The 20,888-nt window shown below is 38.6% G+C and overlaps 1 protein-coding gene across 5 annotated transcripts; it reads left to right on the top strand.

Annotated features, from left to right (window-relative positions):
- Nucleotides 1-1,616: 1,616 nt before the first annotated feature.
- On the top strand, nucleotides 1,617-20,333 carry LOC100241398 (protein BREAST CANCER SUSCEPTIBILITY 2 homolog B). Of its 5 annotated transcripts, none has more exons than XM_010655089.3 (20): nucleotides 1,617-1,879; nucleotides 2,188-2,334; nucleotides 9,413-10,423; nucleotides 10,534-10,634; nucleotides 10,726-10,880; nucleotides 11,921-12,043; nucleotides 12,122-12,319; nucleotides 12,391-12,472; nucleotides 12,568-12,618; nucleotides 13,158-13,233; nucleotides 13,361-13,472; nucleotides 13,552-13,623; nucleotides 16,727-16,925; nucleotides 17,002-17,184; nucleotides 17,383-17,528; nucleotides 17,596-17,658; nucleotides 17,756-17,963; nucleotides 19,097-19,264; nucleotides 19,360-19,446; nucleotides 19,705-20,333. In XM_010655089.3, the coding sequence occupies exons 1-19, from the start codon at nucleotides 1,717-1,719 to the stop codon at nucleotides 19,414-19,416; spliced, it is 3,315 nt and encodes a 1,104-aa protein (XP_010653391.1). In that variant the 5' UTR covers nucleotides 1,617-1,716; the 3' UTR covers nucleotides 19,417-19,446; nucleotides 19,705-20,333. The 5 variants fall into 5 exon arrangements, with proteins under 5 accessions (XP_010653391.1, XP_019077466.1, XP_059594926.1 ...); XM_010655087.3 differs by having other exon boundaries at nucleotides 1,618-1,879; nucleotides 10,510-10,634; XM_010655088.3 differs by having other exon boundaries at nucleotides 1,619-1,879; nucleotides 10,510-10,634; nucleotides 17,386-17,528.
- The last annotated feature ends 555 nt before the right edge of the window (nucleotides 20,334-20,888 follow it).

Here is a 20,888-nt window from a genome sequence, read left to right as displayed (position 1 = left end):
TAGGTTATGTTTGGTTCTTAAAAAATACCGAGGAAAGAAAAAAAAATGTTAAGGAAAATAATTATCATACTTGGTCGTCTTATATAAAATATCAAGAAAAAAAAATCAAATATCATTTAAACTAGCTAAAAATTTTTGTATTTTAAAATTTGGAAAATCTCCTTGTATAAAGACCTCATTCTAATTTAGACACCCAAGAAAGATTAGTATTTCCATCCACTCATAGACTCATGACCTTAGCCAGCAACAAACAATTTGGAAATGCCAAAATCTCTACCTTGATGACCAAACCCTCTCAACATTGTATCATAGTAATATTTGATTATAACTCCATCCCTAGCCGATACCAATCCATTTAGGTGGAGACTAACTTATTTTGGGTTTGAAAATACGTGGGTGAAGCATTCATATTCCGAGTATGGTGAAAAGTCAAGGTAGGAAGCTCATAAGTTGATGCACAAGTTGCTAGGTGTTAAGAGATTGAAAATATAAAATAAGGCTACTTTTGGGGATATAAGTGAAATGGGTTTGAAATAGTAATAAAAATAAATGATTAACTTTAAAATTATTTTTATTTTTCTTCATTATTTCTCTTCTATTTTCTTCCTCTTATATTTTTCCTTAAACAGAATCAAATATAGCCTTAATGATATTTAAATTTATCACATTTTAAAAATAAATTAATAATGTAAACTCCAAATGGAAAATGGATACACCCTTCTAATGCTTGTAGACTTAAAAGGCCTTAGTTGATGTTGATAGTAACCTTTTATTTATTTATTTATTTATATAAAAATTCATAAATATATTAATTTGAAAGAAATAATAATAAAAATAAATCTAATAACTTTCATCATATTTTATTTTATTTTTAAATTTTTTTCTAGTAAATTAATAAAAGAATTTAGTGCTCTTTTGAATGTTTGGTTATTGTTCTTATTTAAAAATGAAGTAGTGACTTTAAAATTTTTTAAAATTTGAGATGGTAAGAAGCTTTTAATTTTTTTTTAAATTCATTATATTTTTAAAATAAAACTAAAAAATTTCTTATATTTTATATAGAACTTACTATTATTTTCTATTTTTTAAAAATAAAAAAGAAATATATACACTTTCTATTTTTTATATTTAAAAATAGTAAAAAATAGAAAATAGTAATAACCTATATATAAAATATAATAAATTTTATATAAAAAGGTATGAATTTATCATTTTTTTTTAAAATTTACTTTAAAATTTTTTAAAATTTGAGCTAGTGACATTTTTTTAATAATTCAATTTTTAAAAATTATTATCTTTTTAAAGCAAGCGTCAAATAGTTTTTGCAATTTTTTTTATAGAAGTTACTATTAATTTATATTTTTAAAAATAAAGAAGAAGAACTATTTTCAAACAAGCAGATTTATTTTTCCTTGATCATTTTTGGAATTTATTTTCAGACATGAAAGGTTTAAAATGGAGGCAACTTGCTTGGCTGTCAATGGCGGGTTCCAACATTCGTCCCAGCATGTTGGCTTATTTTTCAACAAGGCCAGAGTATCTATGGGCCGGGCCAGCCTGTCATTTATTTGGGCCACACACAGCAAGCCCAAGCGCAAACTCTGAGCGCGATTCTGTCACGGAGTTTCCCGCCTTCCCCAAATAGCTGAATGTCGAAAGCAAATGCTAATGCAGAGAAAGCCCTAAACCGCTCGGAAAACGGGCCGACGACGGAAAATGTCGACATGGCAGATTTTCTCCGACTCCGACAACGATTTCCGGTGGGAGATTTCAGATGCACAGAGCTTAACCAAACCCGTAGAAGAAGCAAGCGGTGCTCCGATCCAACCATACGATTCCACTTCTCGTCTCCCGTCCATGGTGGATCTGTTGCTTCAAGGTAACAACATTACTTCCATTGGTTGGCAAGCTGAAAGGATAAGAGAAAGGAAAAATCGTATCATATGTTTCATGATGTTTTTGTTCCAACTTACGAAGCATAAGCTTGCTTCAATCAAGGCAAGTAGTTTTGTTAGGCTCAAGTAATGAAAAATCTCAGACTCAAAATATAATTTTCTTTTTCTTTTCAAACATTTTCTCCTCAACTAAACGGAATATTGTCGAACTATGTGTTCCGTTGCTGCGATAATTCTGCTATTTCCGTAATATGTTTACCTATCTGGATGGATTTTCCATGATTTTGCACAGGATGTTCGAAGATTCTGGAGAATGACGGTCCCTGTGTTGAGAGCCCTCCAATGTTCCGGACTGGATTAGGAAAATCAGTTACAGTAAAACAGTCTTCAATAGCAAAAGCGTTATCTGTTCTTGGTGATGACGATTTCGGTGCTGGAGGTGCTCAATGCTCTCTTTTCTTTTACCACCTTGATTATTTATCATTTGCGGATGCAATAGGATCAACAATCAGTTTTAAAGAGCACTGTTGTTTAATGGTAATCTGGAAATTATGAGGAAGTTGCTACTTTATGAAGCTTCCAGCTTGGCAATGGTTGAAATTAATCCTGGAAATTTGGTTTTAAAACTCTAAATTATCTTTGATGCGGTAAACAAAAATATAAGTGCTTCTTTGGCAACAATTTTGTTTTCCTTCAAAATGATGACAAATGGTTTCCTTTCTATTTCCATTTTTATTTTTATTTTATTTATGGAATGCCGTTTCCATGAATTAGTGCCACCATACCAGCCTCATTCAGTTTGTGCTATGTTACTTCATGGAGTTGCTCATTATTACAATCTCAATGATCTGCAGCTGTGAACTCATTTTTTCCGATCTGATTTTTTTTTTCTAGACTTGAAAAGTGTGAGGGAAAGGAAAAAAGAAAGGAAAGAAAAAGTGAATGAAAATAATATAAGTTTGATTAAATGATTTTTTTTCCTCCTCATTCTCCAATTTTAATCTCCTTTTTATACACTAAATAAGGAATTTTGAAAATGTTTGAGTTTTGAAATAATTTTAATCTCCATATTTCACTTTGTATTTTTTGTGGCCTTGTGTAATGGTGTGATCAATTGATGGACAGATGGGAATTGCGTAAAACTTAACAAGGGAATATGGGATCCCTTCATATATTTATTTTTTTCTTTTCACTTCCCCTAGTATTTTCTGAGATCTAAATAGAAGGGGAGACATGGGAGAGAGAGAGAGAGCGAAAGAAGGGGAGAGAGAGTGCGCAGGAGACTGCAATGGTGAGGAGGGGGATGAAGGATCGGCGCCGCGACGCAGAAGGAAGGAATGCAAATTTAGTGTGGAATCAAAGGAGTTTGAGATTATTGGGGACGAGAGGAAAGGAAAACTCCAAGTCCTCATCGTGGAGAAGAAGGGAGGGGTTGAGTCATGGGTTCGTTTGGGTTCGGACAGTCTAGGGTTGTTTATGGAAGGTCTGAAACTCTGTATTATGGATGAGAAAGAAACAGGATGGGGAAGGGAGTGGAAGGAACAGGGTCGAATATTCTCTATGTCACGAGGGATAAACAACGCGGGGGAGTATATCCGGCTAGGGGTCTCCGATCTTGAGAGGAAACACTTCTGCATCTTCGTCCCGAGAGGCAGAAAGGAAAAGCGGGGGTGGATGACCATGGCGGACAAGATTAAAGAGGTGATAGGTGCTTTTGTTAGTAGATCAAAAACCCAGGAAGGAAAGGCTGTGGGGAAAATTGCTGGGGGGAGTTCATACGCAACAATAGCAAAACGCGCTTTGTTGGGCAATCCAAACGCGATTGCAGTGAAGGTCAAAAGAGAGGATTCGATGGGATTGTTGAAGAAGTTGGAACACTGTGTTGTGGCGAGCAGGAGGAGTAACGTAGGGGAAGAGGATGATCTTGAGAAGTTGGGACAGCGTTGGGCAAAATCGTGGGAGCTTAAAGGTAGCCTAGGGTTGGCTAAAATGGAAAAGGGAAGGGTTCTACTGGATTTTGAAGACTTGGACGAGGTGCGTCGTGTTGTTTCTTCTGGGAATCGCACGATAGAAGGAGTCCAGGTAGGGTTGGATTTTTGGAGTTCGAGGAGTGGGTGCTGGACAGAGGAGGAGAAGGCAAAGGAGATTTGGGTGAGATTATTTGGACTTCCAGTTTCGTTTTGGAGCCCAGAGATTTTGAAGAAGGTGGGGGACGAATGCGGTGGCTTTATCACAGCCGATGAACAAACGAAGACGTTGGGCGAGCTACAGTGGGCCAGAATCTTAGTGAAGGGAAGAGGTGGTGCTCGTCCGAGTGTTTTGGAAGTCGTAGTGGAAGAGGAGGTCTATGAGATAGCATTATGGTGGGAATGTCGTCCGGTGATAAGGAGGTCTTCTAGACAAGCAGACGGCCGGTGTAGCAGCGAGGTTGGGGGTGAGGAGTCCTCACGCGCGGAGAAGCGAGTGACAAAGGGGTGGGTGAGCGTGAGGCTCGAGGACCTGCATCCGTCAGGTGATGGGACGGGTGGGCAGAGGGCTGTTGGGGGTTGGGTTGTATCCAATGAAGGCCGAGGCCCAATAGTCCCGTCTTGGACTCAATCTGGTGCAGCCCACCCTTTAAGTCCAAATGCCAACCAAAAGGTGTTAAAAGGGGACGGTGGGCCTGGGCTGAAGAGTGGAGTAATGGGATTAAAATTAAAAAGGGTGGCTTTAAGTCCAGATGCAGGCCCGTCGTGTAGGCCCGATGAGGTGGGCTGTTCCAATATAGGCCCAGTCTCGTCACCAAACAAAGGCCCAAGCTCAAAGGGATATGGTCCATAGTCTGTTAGAAGTGTAGATACAAGGGAGGGCCCATCTTCTTCATCAGCAGGCCAAGACCAGAATATCTCTCAGAAGGACCTACTGTTGCCGGGGCCTGATCCAGGTAAGACTCATGCACCAGAGCCTTTTGTTGCGTGGGAGACTGAGGACTTGAGGAAGATAAATGGCGTGGTTAGGATATCAGAGACGGATAAGGCACTGGAAGAGGAATCAACGAGGTATGGAAAGGGGCTGGGGTCTTGGGGGAAAATGGTTCTGGGGATTTCTCATCTCAACTCTCTTAATTTTGATCGGACTCCGGGAGTGGAGTCTTTCGGTCATTCTGGGGATTGGAATGAGGGGGTTCGGGTTGACAATACAATGTGGCTAACGGTATATGAGGGCTGTGTTGAGAGGAGCAATGGATGCAGGGAGGTGGGAGCAAAGGAAAGCAGCAATGCTATGGAAAGGGGGATTATTGAGGTCGGTGCCATATGTGATACTCAAACAGCGAGAGGAATGCAGGAGGATAAATGGGAGGAGAGTGATCTGGCAAAATTCAGTCAATTCCTGGGATTCCCTACGGAGGGATTGGAGAAGGAAATACTGAAGTTTCTGTCTCAAATCAGTAAGAGAAGGGAGAAAATCCATAGTAAAGAGCTATTGGAAAAATCTAAGTTTGAAAGGGAGTTAAAAAGACTGGAATGCTCCATTAATTATGAGGGGGGGATTAAACAGAAAGGCTCGGTACAGGGCAAAGGGCGCTAGATTATGATTGTCCAATGAAGATGAAAATTCTGAGTTGGAATGTGAGGGGAGCAAATGATAGCTCTAAAAGAAAAGTAATTAAGACGTTTATAAGGAATCAGAGGGTGGACGTAATCTGTATTCAGGAGACTAAAATTCAAGCGATGTCGGATAACATTGCGAGAAGCATAGGCTCCGGCAGATTCCTTGAGTGGAAGGCTGTGAATGCGGAAGGAGCTTCGGGAGGAATTCTGATGTGCTGGGATAAAAGGACCTTGGAGGTTCTAGATTGGGAAGAGGGCCAGTTTACCTTATCTTGTAGATTCCGGAATGTAGAAAATGGGGCGATTTGGATTTTTACGGGGGTGTACGACCTGTTCTCCAAGATGGAAAGGGAGGCTTTATGGGATGAGTTGGGGGCGATTAGAGGGCTGTGGGAAGACCCGTGGTGTATAGGGGGGGACTTTAACATAACCTTGTTTCCGAGGGAAAGGAGCAGCCAGAGGAGAATGAATTCAGCAATGAGGAAATTTGCGGAAATAGTGGATGACCTGGGGCTGATGGATCTCCCACTTCAAGGGGGAGAATTTACTTGGAATGGGGGACAAAACAATCAGGTCTGGGCAAGGTTGGACAGGTTCCTTGTTTCCCCTAGTTGGACTGACCAATACAATGGGATTAGTCAATGTAGGCTGTCCCGTCCGGTCTCCGATCATTTCCCATTTATGCTAGGGGGGGGGGGGGGGGGGATAAGACGAGGCCCAACTCCATTCAGATTTGAAAATATGTGGCTTAAGGTTGAGGGTTTCAAAGATTTAGTGCGCAGCTGGTGGCAAGGAATTGAGGTTAGGGGCAGTGGTAGTTACAAGTTGGCTATTAAGATGAAGGAAGTCAAACAGAAATTGAAAGTTTGGAATAAAGAAGTTTTTGGGAAGCTGGAGACCAATAAATCCTCAGCCCTGCAGCAGGTGGAGTTTTGGGATAGGGAGGAAAGTGGGAGAATTCTGACTGTGGAGGAAACAGAGCTTAAGAAAGAAGCAAAGGATAATTATAGGAAATGGGTGATTATGGAAGAGACTCATTGGAGACAGCTTTCTAAGGAAATATGGCTGAAGGAGGGGGATAGAAACACGGGCTTTTTTCATCGTATGGCAAGCGCTCACCGTAGAAATAATCATTTGGAGAGAATAAAGATCAATGGGGAGTGGCTGTTAGAGGAGCAGGAAATCAGGGAAGGAATTGCTAGCACGTTCCAAAGTTTGCTTTCAGAAGATATGGGGTGGAAGGCGGAGATAGGGGGCCTTCGGTTAGACCAGATCAGCCAACAAGAGGCTGAGACCTTAGAGAGGCCCTTTACAGAGGAGGAAATCTATGTAGCTCTGATGGAGATGAATGGGGATAAAGCCCCTGGTCCGGACGGCTTTACAATGGCATTTTGGCAAAGTTGCTGGGAGTTCATTAAAGAGGAAATTTTGGAAATGTTCAAAGACTTCTATGACCACAGTTCTTTCCTCAAGAGTCTTAATAATACCTTCTTGGTGCTGATCCCCAAGAAGAGTGGGGCCAAGGACCTTAGAGATTTCAGACCGATTAGTCTCTTGGGAGGGCTGTACATGTTATTGGCTAAAGTGCTAGCTAACAGACTGAAGAAAGTAGTTGGTAAGGTGGTATCCACTTCTCAGAATGCCTTTGTGAAGGGAAGACAAATCCTTGATGCGTCTTTAGTTGCAAATGAAGTAATAGACACGTGGCAGAGACAAAAGGAAAAGGGCATTATATGCAAGTTGGATATAGAGAAAGCCTATGACTGCATCAATTGGAAGTTCTTGATGAAGGTGTTACAAAAGATGGGATTCGGGTCTAAATGGGTGGGGTGGATGTGGAGTTGCCTATCGTCAGCTAAATTTTCAGTGTTGGTGAATGGAGTGCCTGCAGGTTTCTTCCCTAACACTAAAGGCCTTAGACAAGGGGATCCGTTGTCTCCTTACCTCTTCATCATGGGGATGGAAGTGCTTGATGTGCTTATCAGGAGAGCTGTGGAGGGGGGGTTCTTATCAGGATGCAACATAAGGGGTGGAAGTGGTCCTTCTTTGAACATCTCTCACTTGTTTTTTGCTGATGACACAATTATCTTCTGTGAGGCCAAAAAGGATCACCTAACTTACTTGGGGTGGATTTTATTCTGGTTTGAAGCGGCTTCAGGCTTAAAGATTAACTTAGCCAAGAGTGAAATCATTCCAGTTGGTGAGGTGGTGGAGGTGGAGGAGTTGGCTGTTGAGCTTGGCTGTAGGGTGGGGACTCTTCCTTCTCAGTATTTGGGTCTTCCTTTAGGGGCCCCAAATAGAGCGCCTTATATATGGGATGGGGTGGAGGAAAGAGTGAGGAGGAGACTAGTTCTTTGGAAACGGCAATACATTTCTAAAGGAGGAAGAGTCACCTTAATAAAAAGTACATTGGCTAGCATGCCAATCTACCAAATGTCCATTTTCAGAATGCCAAAGGTTGTTGTTAGAAGGATTGAGAAAGTGCAAAGGGATTTTCTGTGGGGAGAGGGAAACATGGAGAGAAAAGTGCATTTGGTTAAATGGGAGGTGGTTTGTACAGACAAAGAGAAAGGTGGGCTAGGCCTTAGAAAGCTAGCTTTGTTGAACAAAGCTTTACTTGACAAGTGGATATGGAGGTATGCATGTGAAAAAAATATTTTGTGGAGACAAGTGATTAAGGTGAAGTATGGGCAGGAGGGTCTTGATTGGAGGCCCAAAAAGGGAAATGGGGCGGTTGGTGTAGGGGTTTGGAAGGAGATTTGGAAAGAATCAGATTGGTGTTGGGATAACATAACATTCCGTGTAGGAAAGGGCAACTTGATTTGCTTTTGGACAGATGTGTGGTGCTCAGAATCTTCATTGGCTCAATGTTTCCCTCATCTCTTTGGTATGGCTGCGCATCAGAGTTTGACGGTTGAGGAAATGTGGGATCAAAATTCGGGTCAAGGAAACTGGAACCTATACTTCTTGAGGGACTTCAATGATTGGGAGATTGAGTTGGTTGGGGAGTTCCTCCACATTTTGAGGGGTTTTAAACCTTCTTTGGAGGAAGATTCAGTTATATGGAGAAAAGGAAGAAGTGGTCAGTTTAGGGTTAAGGAAGCTTACAGTTTGTTGACAAATTCTGAGGTTATGGGATTTCCCCATAAAAGCATTTGGGTGGCAAGAGTGCCAACTAAAGTTGCTTTTTTTGCGTGGGAGGCGGCATGGGGGAAGGTGCTAACTTTGGATAGTCTTCAAAGAAGAGGATTTCAACTTCCAAATCGGTGTTTCTTGTGTGAATGTGAAGAAGAAAGTGTAAATCATATCCTTATATATTGTACAGTGGTTAGAGCTTTATGGGATATTGTCTTTGGTTTAGTTGATGTAAAATGGGTTTTTCCGGGAACTGTAAAGGAGGTCTTAGCTAGTTGGAGGGGCTCGTTTGTGGGAAAGAAAAGGAAAAAGATATGGGATGCCATTCCGTTGTGCATTTTTTGGACGGTATGGAAGGAGAGGAATAGATTAGCTTTTAGGGGGGGGGGGTTTGAATGTTCAAAAGTTAAAGAATTCTTTTGTTTGTAACTTGTGGAGTTGGGCCAAATTGTATGTAGGTGAGGAGGCGTTCTCCCTTATAGGCTTTTTAGAGTGGATAGCCTCCACTTAATGGGAGGTGATCCTTTGTTTTGTTTTTTGAGGCCTATGCTGTTTTGTATACTTCCTGTATGCTGTGCAGCGTTTTGCCTTTTTTAATGCATATCTTTTACTTATCAAAAAAAAAAAAATAGAGAGCCTAAATACATAAATTTAAGGAACTTCTCACACTTGGAGTAAAACATGATAGTTACTTAAATCTTTACAATCTGAGAGATACCACTAGTTTACAGTTGATTCATCTATGTTTGTGTTGTAGTAGACAAAATTTATCAACCTCAACATGTTGTGCAGGCCAAGATCATGATAGAGATAACGGATGTGGTTTCTCGAATTCTCTTTTCCAGACTGGCTCAGGGAAAATGGTCAATATTTCTTCTGCTGGTCTGGTCAGAGCCAAGACATTGTTGGGGTTAGAAGAAAATAGCAACCACCATTCTTGTCAAGAACACATCACAAAGCAGAGTGTGATGGATGGCTTAGATGGTGGACAAAATTCATCTTGTTTAGAGATGCAAGAAGATTTGAACAGTATAAAAAGCGAGGATGCTAAACCAGTTCCAAGACCTTTTAGTACTAGCACTTCTTGGAGAACAGAATCAATAAATGAGGCTGTTCCCCACCTTAAGCAGTCTGAAATGTATAATCCTGCACCAAATCCACCACCAATCAAGTTTCATACTGCAGGTGGAAGGTCGATATCAGTTTCTAGTGATGCATTGCAAAGAGCAAGGAGCCTCCTTGGTGACCCAGAATTAGGAACTTCATTAAATGAAGGGGATGAAGATGATATGATTTCTTCCTTTTTGAAAGGGAGTTTCCGGGATGCTTCTTCAGACAAAGAAAATGATTCTGATACTTCTCTTTCCCATCATGAAAAGGCAAAAAGTAAACATACATCAAAAAGTTTCATATCTCCCATCCGTTTGTTTCCTAACCGGGTGCAGTCATCAGTCATGCCAGAGAATACATATTCAGGGAGTAACTTGATCAAGAAATATGCAGATGACAGTAAAATAACTTGTCCACAGGAGCCTTTAAGCAACAGGCTCTGTGCACCTCATACAATAATAGACAATTCTGTGGCAAATGGTAATTGTTCAATAAATAAGCCATTAGGAAGGTCATCAGGGGGCCCACTAGTTGATGTTTCGAATAGAATTGGCACATTGTTAACCAACAAGAAACAAACTATTACCGAAAAAAGGAGACTTGGTAGAAGAAGTTCTATCTCTCCATTCAAGCGGCCACGCAGTTCCAAGTTCTGCCCCCCTTTGAATAGCAATGTGTCTTTTGTTCCCAATGGTATATCCATGAAGGTTTATGAGATAAGCTTATTCTTTTTAGTTAAAAAATTTATGCTTCCTTATTTAAAGTATTTCTTCCATTAGGCTTATCTACTCTTGCATCTGAAGATACCTGTTGCAGAAAAAGAGTTTCCACTCGATATCCGTTTCATGCTCCTAGAATGTACATCAAGGAATACTTTGGAGTTCTTCCTTTCAATAAGAATGTGGTATGCATATGACAAGCATTGTTATTTGCATTTACAGATTGCCTTCTTGTATATACAACTGACACTTTTTTTTATATCTGAGTGGATCTAGTTGGAGCATTTGTCAGATGAGGTAAGATGGATGAATCCAGACAATGCGGAAAAGTATATGTTCCCCGATGAATATGGTTTAGGCTTCATTGGGGTAGACGATTTATACCAGAGACTGGCTCAGTCTGGAGCTTCCATGCAATATGCTTCTAAAGAGTAAATTTTCTTCTCTTCATTTTCTGCAAATCTTTTAATCCAAAAAAACTGGTTGAATATGGGAGTGTTATTGCTCCGAAAACTGAGGTCTAAAGCAGGCAAAAAGGTTGTCTTTTCCTATGCATTTGAGAATGTTCTGTGACTTGAAGCTTCTAGGAAGGATTTAGATAGTAGAATAAATATTGTATTCAGTGTTATCAAAGGCGATCGCCTGGGTTGCCTAGGCCATCAGGCTAGGCGGGGCAGATAAAAGTCGCCTTTTGAAAACCCAAGCAAGGCGGCTTCAAAGAGGTAACGCCTAGGCAATTGCCTTGAGATAAGGAGCAAGGCATAGAGGCTTGCCTTTGACCATGAGTTAAGATTAAACATACTTAGGTTTAAATTTCATTCAATCTAACATTAGATTTAAACAAAGTATAAGATGAAATATTATATTATCAATCATAAAGATAATAAGATGGAGGGCTATCAATCTAGTCTTAATGGAAGTGATGACAATTTTAATTTCAATGATGACTATGATGATGATGCCTAAAACTTCTCTAGAATGTTCAATCTCTTATTTTGTTTTTTATTCTACTTTTTAGATGTTTAAAAATTAGAATATGCATTTAGACAAGATGAATATCTCTAAACAATATGATGTTTCTTATGATATGAGGTATAATATTTAACACTTCGAATAATTATTACTATTTTGTTAATTTTATAAGACATCATGAGGGATGAAAAATTAATAGTGTTGATTGTTGAAGATAACACTTGGTTAAGTATCGAATATGTAAATATATGTATATATTTTATTGCCTTACTATAGTCAGGCTATCGCCTTGTTTTTTGCCTTTCGCCGTAGGCTAAAAGGAGTTTTATTGCCTTGACATTGCTTTTTGCTTTTGACAACACTGATTGTATTATAGAGTGGAACGCTGATTCAGAGTTAAGGCAGCTTTGGTGTTTTTTGTGATGCTGATTGGGGTGGGGAAGAGCACCTGCATTATGTTCAGGATTCTACTAACTTGATCCATTTTTTCTATGCATAGGTGGATTGCTAATCATTACAAGTGGATCATTTGGAAACTTGCTTGTTATGAGAGATTCTATCCAGCTAAACATATGGGAAGATTTTTGACAATGTCTAACGTGCTTGAGGAATTAAAATATAGGTATCTATCATATCAAATTATATATAATTTTTGGTTTTAAAGATGCCAATCACAAGAGTTTGTGATGCGTTTGATTAGATATGAGAGAGAAGTAAATCATGGCCACCGTTCTGCAATTAAGAGAATCCTGGAAGGAGATGCATCGCCTTCTACAATGGTGGTGCTATGCGTTTCTGCCATTCATTCAACCTGTGACATGAAGATTGGGACTCACTCTGTGTCAATAAATGGTTCTGAAAATAGTAATGCTGCAAAAGTGGAGCTAACTGATGGGTGGTAAGAAAATGGTAACTTGCTTCCTCTGTAAATTTGAATTCTGTTTTACGTGAAATTTTTTTGTCTCACAGGTATTCAATAGATGCTTTTTTGGATGCATTGCTGTCAAAGCAACTTTTTGCTGGAAAATTGTTCATAGGACAGAAACTTCGGGTACTCCATTTGTTTCTGCATCACGTATTTCTCTTTGATTAGAGCAATTTTGGTCAGATCAGCCTTTTATTTACAATTTGTGTTGTCTGATGAAGATCTGGGGAGCAGGATTATGTGGCTGGGTTGGGCCTGTTTCACCCCTTGAGGTACTCCCTGGTTGTAAGGTTTATAAAACGTTAAGGGCTTGTTTGGGAATGTTTTTGAATATAGTTAGTGAAAAACAGTTTTCTAGAACAGTTTTTAAAACGGTTCTTTTATGTTTTCTAGAACAGAAGTTTGTTTAGGAACCTTGAATGTTCTCAACCTATTTTCTATGTTTTCAAATATTTCTTAAAAATAATTTTTGTCTATAATGCTTTACTTTCAATCATTCTTCATATTAGTGCAATTATTTATTAAAACAATTCCTAGAAAACAAGTGAAAATAATTAAAATATGTTATCAGAAAACACCCTATTTTCAAAACAAGTTCTCAAAAAAAATATTTTCTATAAAAAAATTTACCAAACATGTCTTTGAGTCTGGAAAATGGCTTTCTATTTTTAAGAATAGAAAATTGTTTTTAAAACTAGTTCCCAAATAGACTCTAAATTGTTGATTCTTCTTCCTTCTCTTTTTTTGTTTTCCTTTTTCTTTATTCCTTTTGGCCTTTTAAGGTTATCTTGGTATCATGTTTCAATTTCAGACATCAAAGACAGCTGGTTTGTTGGTGCACATAAATGGGACGTATAGAGCTCATTGGGCTGATCGACTGGGATTTTGTAAATCACTCTTTAGATGATTAGATTATAATATTATATGTACTCTTGTTTTTTTCCATTTTTTATTTGGCTGTGGTATTCATTGTCTTGCCTCCTCATGCATGGTCCTTTAATCTACATCCTATAGGTAAGGGTGTTGGTCCTCCCTTGGCATTTCGATGTATCAAGAGTAATGGTGGGCCAGTTCCTCAGACTTTAGTTCGAGTCACACGGATATACCCTATTCTCTACAAGGAAAGGTAATTTGAAGGTGATCCTACTTTTAGTTGAACCCGTGTTATGCTTTGTAATAGAAAATATGTTTGTTTCTCCTGTTAGGTTAAGTAATGGGGGCTCTATCGTCAGATCTGTAAGGATGGAGACCAAAATGATGCAACTGTACAACCATAGGTGACTCCAGTTCTGCCATGGCAAGCCAACTCATTTTTAACTTCTGAAAATTATTCATTCATCATATTGGTTGATTTAATCACATATCAGTATGGCCATGTTGAGTACTCTCTCCGAAAGTTCTATTCAATTTTCTGAAATATTCTTGTGTCATCATGCATGATTTTGATCTTATAGGAAAAACAAGTAGAAAGGGAAAGCTTAAGACACAGTTGCCTTTTAAGAGTTAAGAGATAGGATCAGTGGACATAACTTGGTGATAAAACCATAAGAACAAATTAGTCTTTACTGCACATGACATTCCATCACATCCATATTTGATACAAAGAACAAATTTGGGTCATGTGTGCTTCATGAAAATTTGGAGAGTTAGGTAATTACTCTAGAATTTTTTTCACAATGTACAAGGTGGGGAAGGCTAACTGGGATACTTCATCTGCGCCACTGTGAGGTTGCGAGACAGTACTAAAGAGGAGTTGTGTTAGTGTCAGTAATTGAACCTTGGCCATGTTTTGAGCACCCCTTGAATATGTCATGAATTTTAATTTAAAATTTCACATTATATGCATGAATTACACAAGTCAAAGGCATAGTGATATGGTAAGATATGATATGTTTCTTTAACTAAAAAAAAAGAAGACAGTTTGCTTATAAACAACTAGTAAAAGAGAGGTAACTCGAGTAGTTAATAAAATTTAATTTTGTGGATTATGTTTGCCAAGCTTCTTTTTTTGACTTAGGTAACTGTTAGTTTAGAAATTTAGATAAATTAATCAAACTTAAATATTTTTTATAAAAAAATAATATTTAATTCACTGCTCATTTTCTCTTTATTTTCTTCTAGTGATGTCCTCCTCTTGATTCTATGGTCCTCTGCTTCAATATCATATATACTATAATCTATATGTTATATTATTAATTAAGGTAGCCCCTTTTTCTCTCTCCTTAGTGTCCTTTCTGTACTTTTTCTTTCTTTTATATCCATCAACTAAAATTTTGAAATAATCCTCTATTCTCTCGTTTTTTTGTTCTATTTTTACACTTGTGAGGCAAGATAATCAAGTTATTAAATATGAAAACACTCATCATCTCTCAGCTTCTCATATTACACAACCCCTCCAACTCATTCTGAAACATTCTGTAGTACCTGGTGTGCATACTAAACCATATCTTGTTAAATGTTAAATTAATGAACTGTTGTGTCCTAATTTCAGGTCTGTGTTGTTTAGGTGTGACCATGTTATAGGGATAGTTAAAAGTATGTGAAGTATCATGTCTCATGATATGACGGGTTTTGGTTATGGGATGTGTCTGATATGTATACCATAGGTGTGTCCAACAAAAGAAAAAGAATAATATCATCCTAGTTGGTTGCAAGTACCCTTAGATCATATTAGACATGCTACCTTGATTACACACTTCAATTTGGTATGGGCTACAGAATGAGAAAAGGGGAAGTTAGGTTATTTTGCTATGTCTTCATGTTCTCATGTGTGGGAATTAAACGAATGTGACCCTTCGTCACACAGCAACACCTGACACTAGTATCCAAAGTCCATATAACAAAGGGTATGATGAAACTCTGTGGGGTTCAAGTTAAGCTGTGCTAAAGCAATGGCTTGTTACTTAGATTCAATTAAAGAGACAACCTGCTATAGCTAGAGGAGAATATGATTTGCTCAGCTGACTTGAGATGGTAGGGATAAGGCTTCTGAAGTTGAATTTAGTTGCATTTTTTTATGTTTTCATATCAGAATTTGGAGTTATATAAGCTGGCATTTTTCCTGGAAGTTGTTAATGGCATTAATCCTCATGGATTGGGAGAATGGTGGTGTGAAATGGAACGGATCAAACCTGGGGCGTTCTTGTGAAGTCCTTTTATCTTAGCTTGCTGTCTCATGGTGTAGCTTCTTCACCAGCTATCCAGAATTGGCAATCAACTGTGCCACCAAAAAATGACTTTCTTTGCCTGGAAAGCTGTGGGAGATAATTTTCACCATGGATCATCGCAAGAGGCGAGGACAGAAGGTGGCTTGCTTGTGTTTCTTGTCGAAGAAGAATGAGTTATCAGTGAATAGTCTCTTGATTTCCCTAGTGGCTTGGAAGATGTGGAGTATGGTGTTCCCTGGTGCTTCCTCTCAGTGTTAAAAGAGCTCATTCTTAGCTGGCAAGGAAGTTCTACAAAAGAAAAGCAGCAGAAGGGTGTGGACAATATTTCCCCTATGCTAGGTGATGCATCTGGAAAGCCAGGAATTTAAAAGGCTAGAGGTCCCAATGTCCAAAACTTAAAGGGTTCATCTAGTCTTTCTGTAGTCTTGGACAGAGGGAGACCATGGGCAGGAAGCATCCTCTTGTGTATTTCACTAATAGCTTGAGTTGTTCTGGTAGTTAAGGAGTGCTCTTTTTTGTCTTCTTCCTGGCATAGTCTTAGTATAGTCCTTGTGTACATGGTTGGTCCTCTTGGGCCTTCCATTTTGGCCCAAGAAAAGATGAAGAGTACTGGTTAGGAAACAGCATTTCCAACCGCGGGATTGACCAAGCAGAAAGTGCATAACAAAATAGGTGACTGTTCTACTTGAGGAAACCTGTGCTCTTGGGTTTTGTGTTTGAAGTCACGATTGAAAGTTATTCCCATTTTATTTTAGGACAAAGAAATCTTGATATAACTGATGGGAGATGGCACAGATGGTTGCCTGCTGGTTTCATTATCATCATGTCTACAAGAAGAAACTTAAGCTGTGCATATGCGTGTGTAATACTTTTGACAAGAAAATGTTAACCACAAGCAAAGAACTGCAAAAATAGACAAATATCCAATTTACTGTGATCTTTCTTGCAACAACAGTAAATATTTGACCTGGGTGCAATATGAAGTAATATCAAATGATGGTAACCTGCTTTAACTAATGCAAAGCTAGTTGTATTTTTATTGGAAAAAAATGATTCAGGTCCCTGATACATCAGTCTGCTAAAATTGAAATTATGTAGGTTCTGCATCAATTGTATCAATTGCGACTTCTTTAAGCATATTATAAATCAATATTTGTGGAGGGTATTATCTCTGAGATGTCTTCATAGATATTGGTTTCTTGTTTGATTGCAGGTGCTCTACTGTAGTAGAGGGTATTATCTCCGAGTTTCAGAGGGGCACTCGAGATTCCTGTATTAATAATGACAATGATAGTGAAGAAGGGGCAAAAATATTTGAGATACTTGAGAGTGCTGCTGAACCAGAAGTCTTAATGGCAGAGATGACCTCGGAGCAGCTTGCTTCATTCACCAGTTATCAAGCAAAACTAGAGGTAGTTAAAATGTTTTCTTGAACATATAGTCTTAAATCTAGAAAGAGATTGTCAACCATGGCCTTTCTGAACCCAGGCAATCAGGCAGTCGGACCTGCAGAAATCAATTGAGATGGCTCTGGAAGGTGCTGGCCTGAGCACAAGAGAGGTCACTCCATTTATGAGGGTGAGGGTGGTTGGGTTAACTTGTAAAAGTTATGAAGGAAAAATCCATCATAAAGAAGGCTTGATAACTATTTGGAACCCAACAGAGAAACAGGTGAATACAAGGGCCTTGTGTTCCTTTGATCTTTAATCCAATACAATTTGTTCACATCTTTTTGTGTATGAGGTGGTGGGAGTTGGGCTGTCTATTTTTTGAGCCTAGCCCCTTTTTCCTATATCTCTATTTTTTTTCTCTTCCAAGTTTTGATCACCTTTTGGGTTTCATCTTTAGTTGATTTATCTATTGTTGTAGCAGCAATTTGAGCTGGTTGAGGGGCAGGCATATGCAGTAGCTGGACTGATGCCACTTAACTCTGATTCAGAGACCCTTTACTTACAAGCAAGAGGATCTACTACCAAATGGAATCCTTTATCTCCCTTGGCAATTGAACATTTTGAGTGAGTCTCCATTTGCTGTCTGTGTTTATCGCTTAAAATTGGATCCAGCTTACAGTTGTTTTTATAGGCCATTCTTGAATCCACGAAAATCAGTTTTATTGTCAAATTTGGGTGAAATTCCTCTGTCCAGGTGAACCTTTATCCTCACTTTTCTCTTCTGATGCTTCTGCTTTTATTTTGGAAGAAAATGTTTGTGTGCTTACTTATGTGTGTTATGGTTTATTTAGTGAATTTGATATCGCTGCATTGGTTGTATACGTCGGTGAGGTTTATACAGCTGCTCACCAAAAGAAGCAGTGGGTATTTGTAACAGATGGCTCTGTATCTGAGTTAGGGTCTGAAGAAGCATCTAATTGTTTGCTTGCCATCAGCTTCTGCTCACCATCTGTAGATGATTCATTTGCGCCGGTCAACTCTAACCTTGAGGGATCCACAGTGAGTATATTATGAGTGTATTTTACATCTCAGATATTGTTCCTTTTACAGATTCCCATTAACTTCAGAATTGCCTGCCAGCAAAATAAAAAGAAAGAAAAACACTGGAATATATAAAACTGAGATTTTGAAAGCAAATTTGCCTTTTGGAGATCCATTCTATATTTACTTATGACAATTGGCTATTTTGCTCTGTTTCAAAATGAATAAATAAATAGAAGTCCCTTCTATGTTTAAAGGCCCTAGGAAGTATAATACTAAAATGAATAAAGGACAAGGCTATGAGAAAGGGGAAGAGGTTGTTGTTGGACTATATAAATCTGTTGTATTGAAAGTATTACAAGAAGATTCAAAATGAGGGAACTGAGAAGTTTTAATCCTGGTTGGGCAAATCCTGTAGTAAAATTGATAAGACCTAAGCCTGCTTTCACCATGCAATAGAAATATTTGGCATGCTTAATGTTATTAATCTGGCTAGAAAAATTGGCAGTCTCTTTTAAAAAAAAAGCAGTCATTTTGGCAAACAAATGTTTCTAATTCTGACCATATGCAGATGTATGGAAATGGAGGGAGAACAATTAAAATAGATAACCCTCTAGGGACAGTGAAAAAATTGCTTAGAAGGCACTGGCAAAATCAATTTGATATCTGGAATTATAAAGGATACAAGAAACTGAAAATTGAGAGACAACTCTATGCATGGAAAATTCCCGAGTGAGATATAATCAGTTGCTGGAGAGAATTAGGAGCAAGCAAATATTTTTACTGAAATTCAACTATGAGTGCTTGCAGAATGTTGTTACTATGGGGTCTTTATGGTGCTCAATGTCTATTTTTCCATTAGGAAGGAGTATGGAGAACGTATAGTGTTGGCTATAGTTCTTTGGCATTATGTTAACATGCATTACTTTTAAAAATTTCTATTCTTCTCTTAGATGCTCTTTGATTCTATATTCTTGTAATAATGACTAGTTTCTTGTTTTAATGTAAAAAGAGTTGCATCCTGCATATGATCATTTCCTGCCTTAACATGCCTTCCCCGATGCACATTAAAACACAATATATATGTATGTATGTATGTATGTCTTCCCCTTTTAGTGTAACAAGACCACTCTAATGGACCTTCTTTTCAGGTTGGCTTCGTCAATCTCATTAAGAGAGCAAAGGATCAAATGAATCAACTCTGGGTAGCAGAAGCGACTGAAAATTCAGACTATTTTTTTAGTTTTGACCTGCCACACTGTTATCACCTCAAGAATGCTGCTGCCTCTGCTGAAAGATGGGCAAAAATATCTAGCTTGGTGCGCATTGTAAAATTTGATAATGTTTTGAATGGTATATAGGCTTGTGGTGCTTGCTATTTAATAATCTTTTGTCCTTGTTTGACTTCATGCAGACAATTGAGAAGCTCAAGGAGAAGGTCTTATTTATTATTGGTGATTGTAAAGGCTAGGATGTGGAGTGCGCTTATCTAAACTGACTTGTAAGCTTCTTCTTGTGCCTTTTGGATTTTTCTTTCTTTTGTTTAACATTAATGAGGTTGTTTTCTTTGTGGGACTCTTCCTTGTCACTTTTAGCATTAGTGTCTCAAAATGCGTTTCAGCAATGTAATGTGATGACTAATGAAATAACGCAAAATTTTTTTATCATACTTTGAATGGTAGACTAAAAACGGAAAAATTGCTTGTATCTTTCAGTATTTAGCTTATCCAGATTCTAAATTAAATCTTCTTGTTGCTAGATGTTTTATTCACCTGTACTGGAATAGCTTGGTTGGTTGAGTGCGAGTTAAAAGACTCTAGAGCATATTGCCTGGGTGCTGCAGTGCATCATGAGTTTTCCTTCAATTTAAAGCCATTTTGTGGTTGGCGCTTTCGGCCTCTTCTCCAGAACTCCACTCTATTGACATCCTCTTTGCAGGCCTGGGCCTTAAATACTTTCACCGACCTTCACTGGGCTGCTGTTGATTTGTCATGGTGGAATCCAGGCATAATGAACTTGAACATACATTAATGATTTCATAAAAGTCAATTTTCATTTAGAGATTCCAGTGGATACACTGTTTGATTACCTACTTAGACACAAAATAAGTTTCAATTTAGTCTTTCGAATCTGTAACCGCATTATAGGATTGGATTTGTAAATATTTGTAAGCAATTTGTTTTTGTTCTCTGTGTAACGGGTAGGTTAAGGACTGGAGTGCTGTTTTGGCTTATGTTTACTCGCTGGAGGGGTGCCTAGGCCTGAGTGAATAGTGGCAATCGACTTGAACAATTTGTACAAGGAACTGATGATTGCATGATTATATCCTAGGGTAGTTATATGTATAAATTAAGGAAAAATGATTAATATGTCCAGTTCTCCTTTCAATTTATAAGGTGTGCCAACCTAATTGAGCCGATCTTGTTGCCTTCAGAGCTTGCCCAATTTAAGATGGTCCTGTGGTCATAAATGCAGGGGTTGATGCCGGTGGTTACTTTTTATATGCCATGACACTGCTTGTAGGGTCACTTGAGCTTGCCTAGGTAAGCCCAAGCCCGACTAAATATGATTTCTGCGAGTTCAGGGCCAGCCTGGAGGTGGAAGAGCTGAAAACGACATCTGTTTCTCATAACAAAAATGGAATTAATAAATTATCTGTGTTCTTCTAAAATGCTCCTCTGGTTCATTCTTTTCTATATATAATTATGCCATTATTGGCCGCGGATGCTGTTGAGTTGTCCCATCTAAGAAAATGTACTGTAATCCACAGGACGATACAGTGTTGATGCGTTTATCCTCCAGGAATGTTGTCCAGAATACCGCTCACCGTGAAGCCATAATAATCTCCCTTTCCAAAGGTTTAGATCAAGCCGTTCAATAATCCATCCTGTCATACGATGGACATCCAACGACTACACCAAAGGATGTACTGAAAGAGGCATG

This window comes from Vitis vinifera, chromosome 8 (assembly GCF_030704535.1).
Source record: "Vitis vinifera cultivar Pinot Noir 40024 chromosome 8, ASM3070453v1".
Lineage (NCBI taxonomy): Eukaryota > Viridiplantae > Streptophyta > Magnoliopsida > Vitales > Vitaceae > Vitis > Vitis vinifera.
The sequence above is the reverse complement of the archived record's forward strand: the minus strand, read 5'-3'. Positions and strand labels throughout refer to the sequence as shown.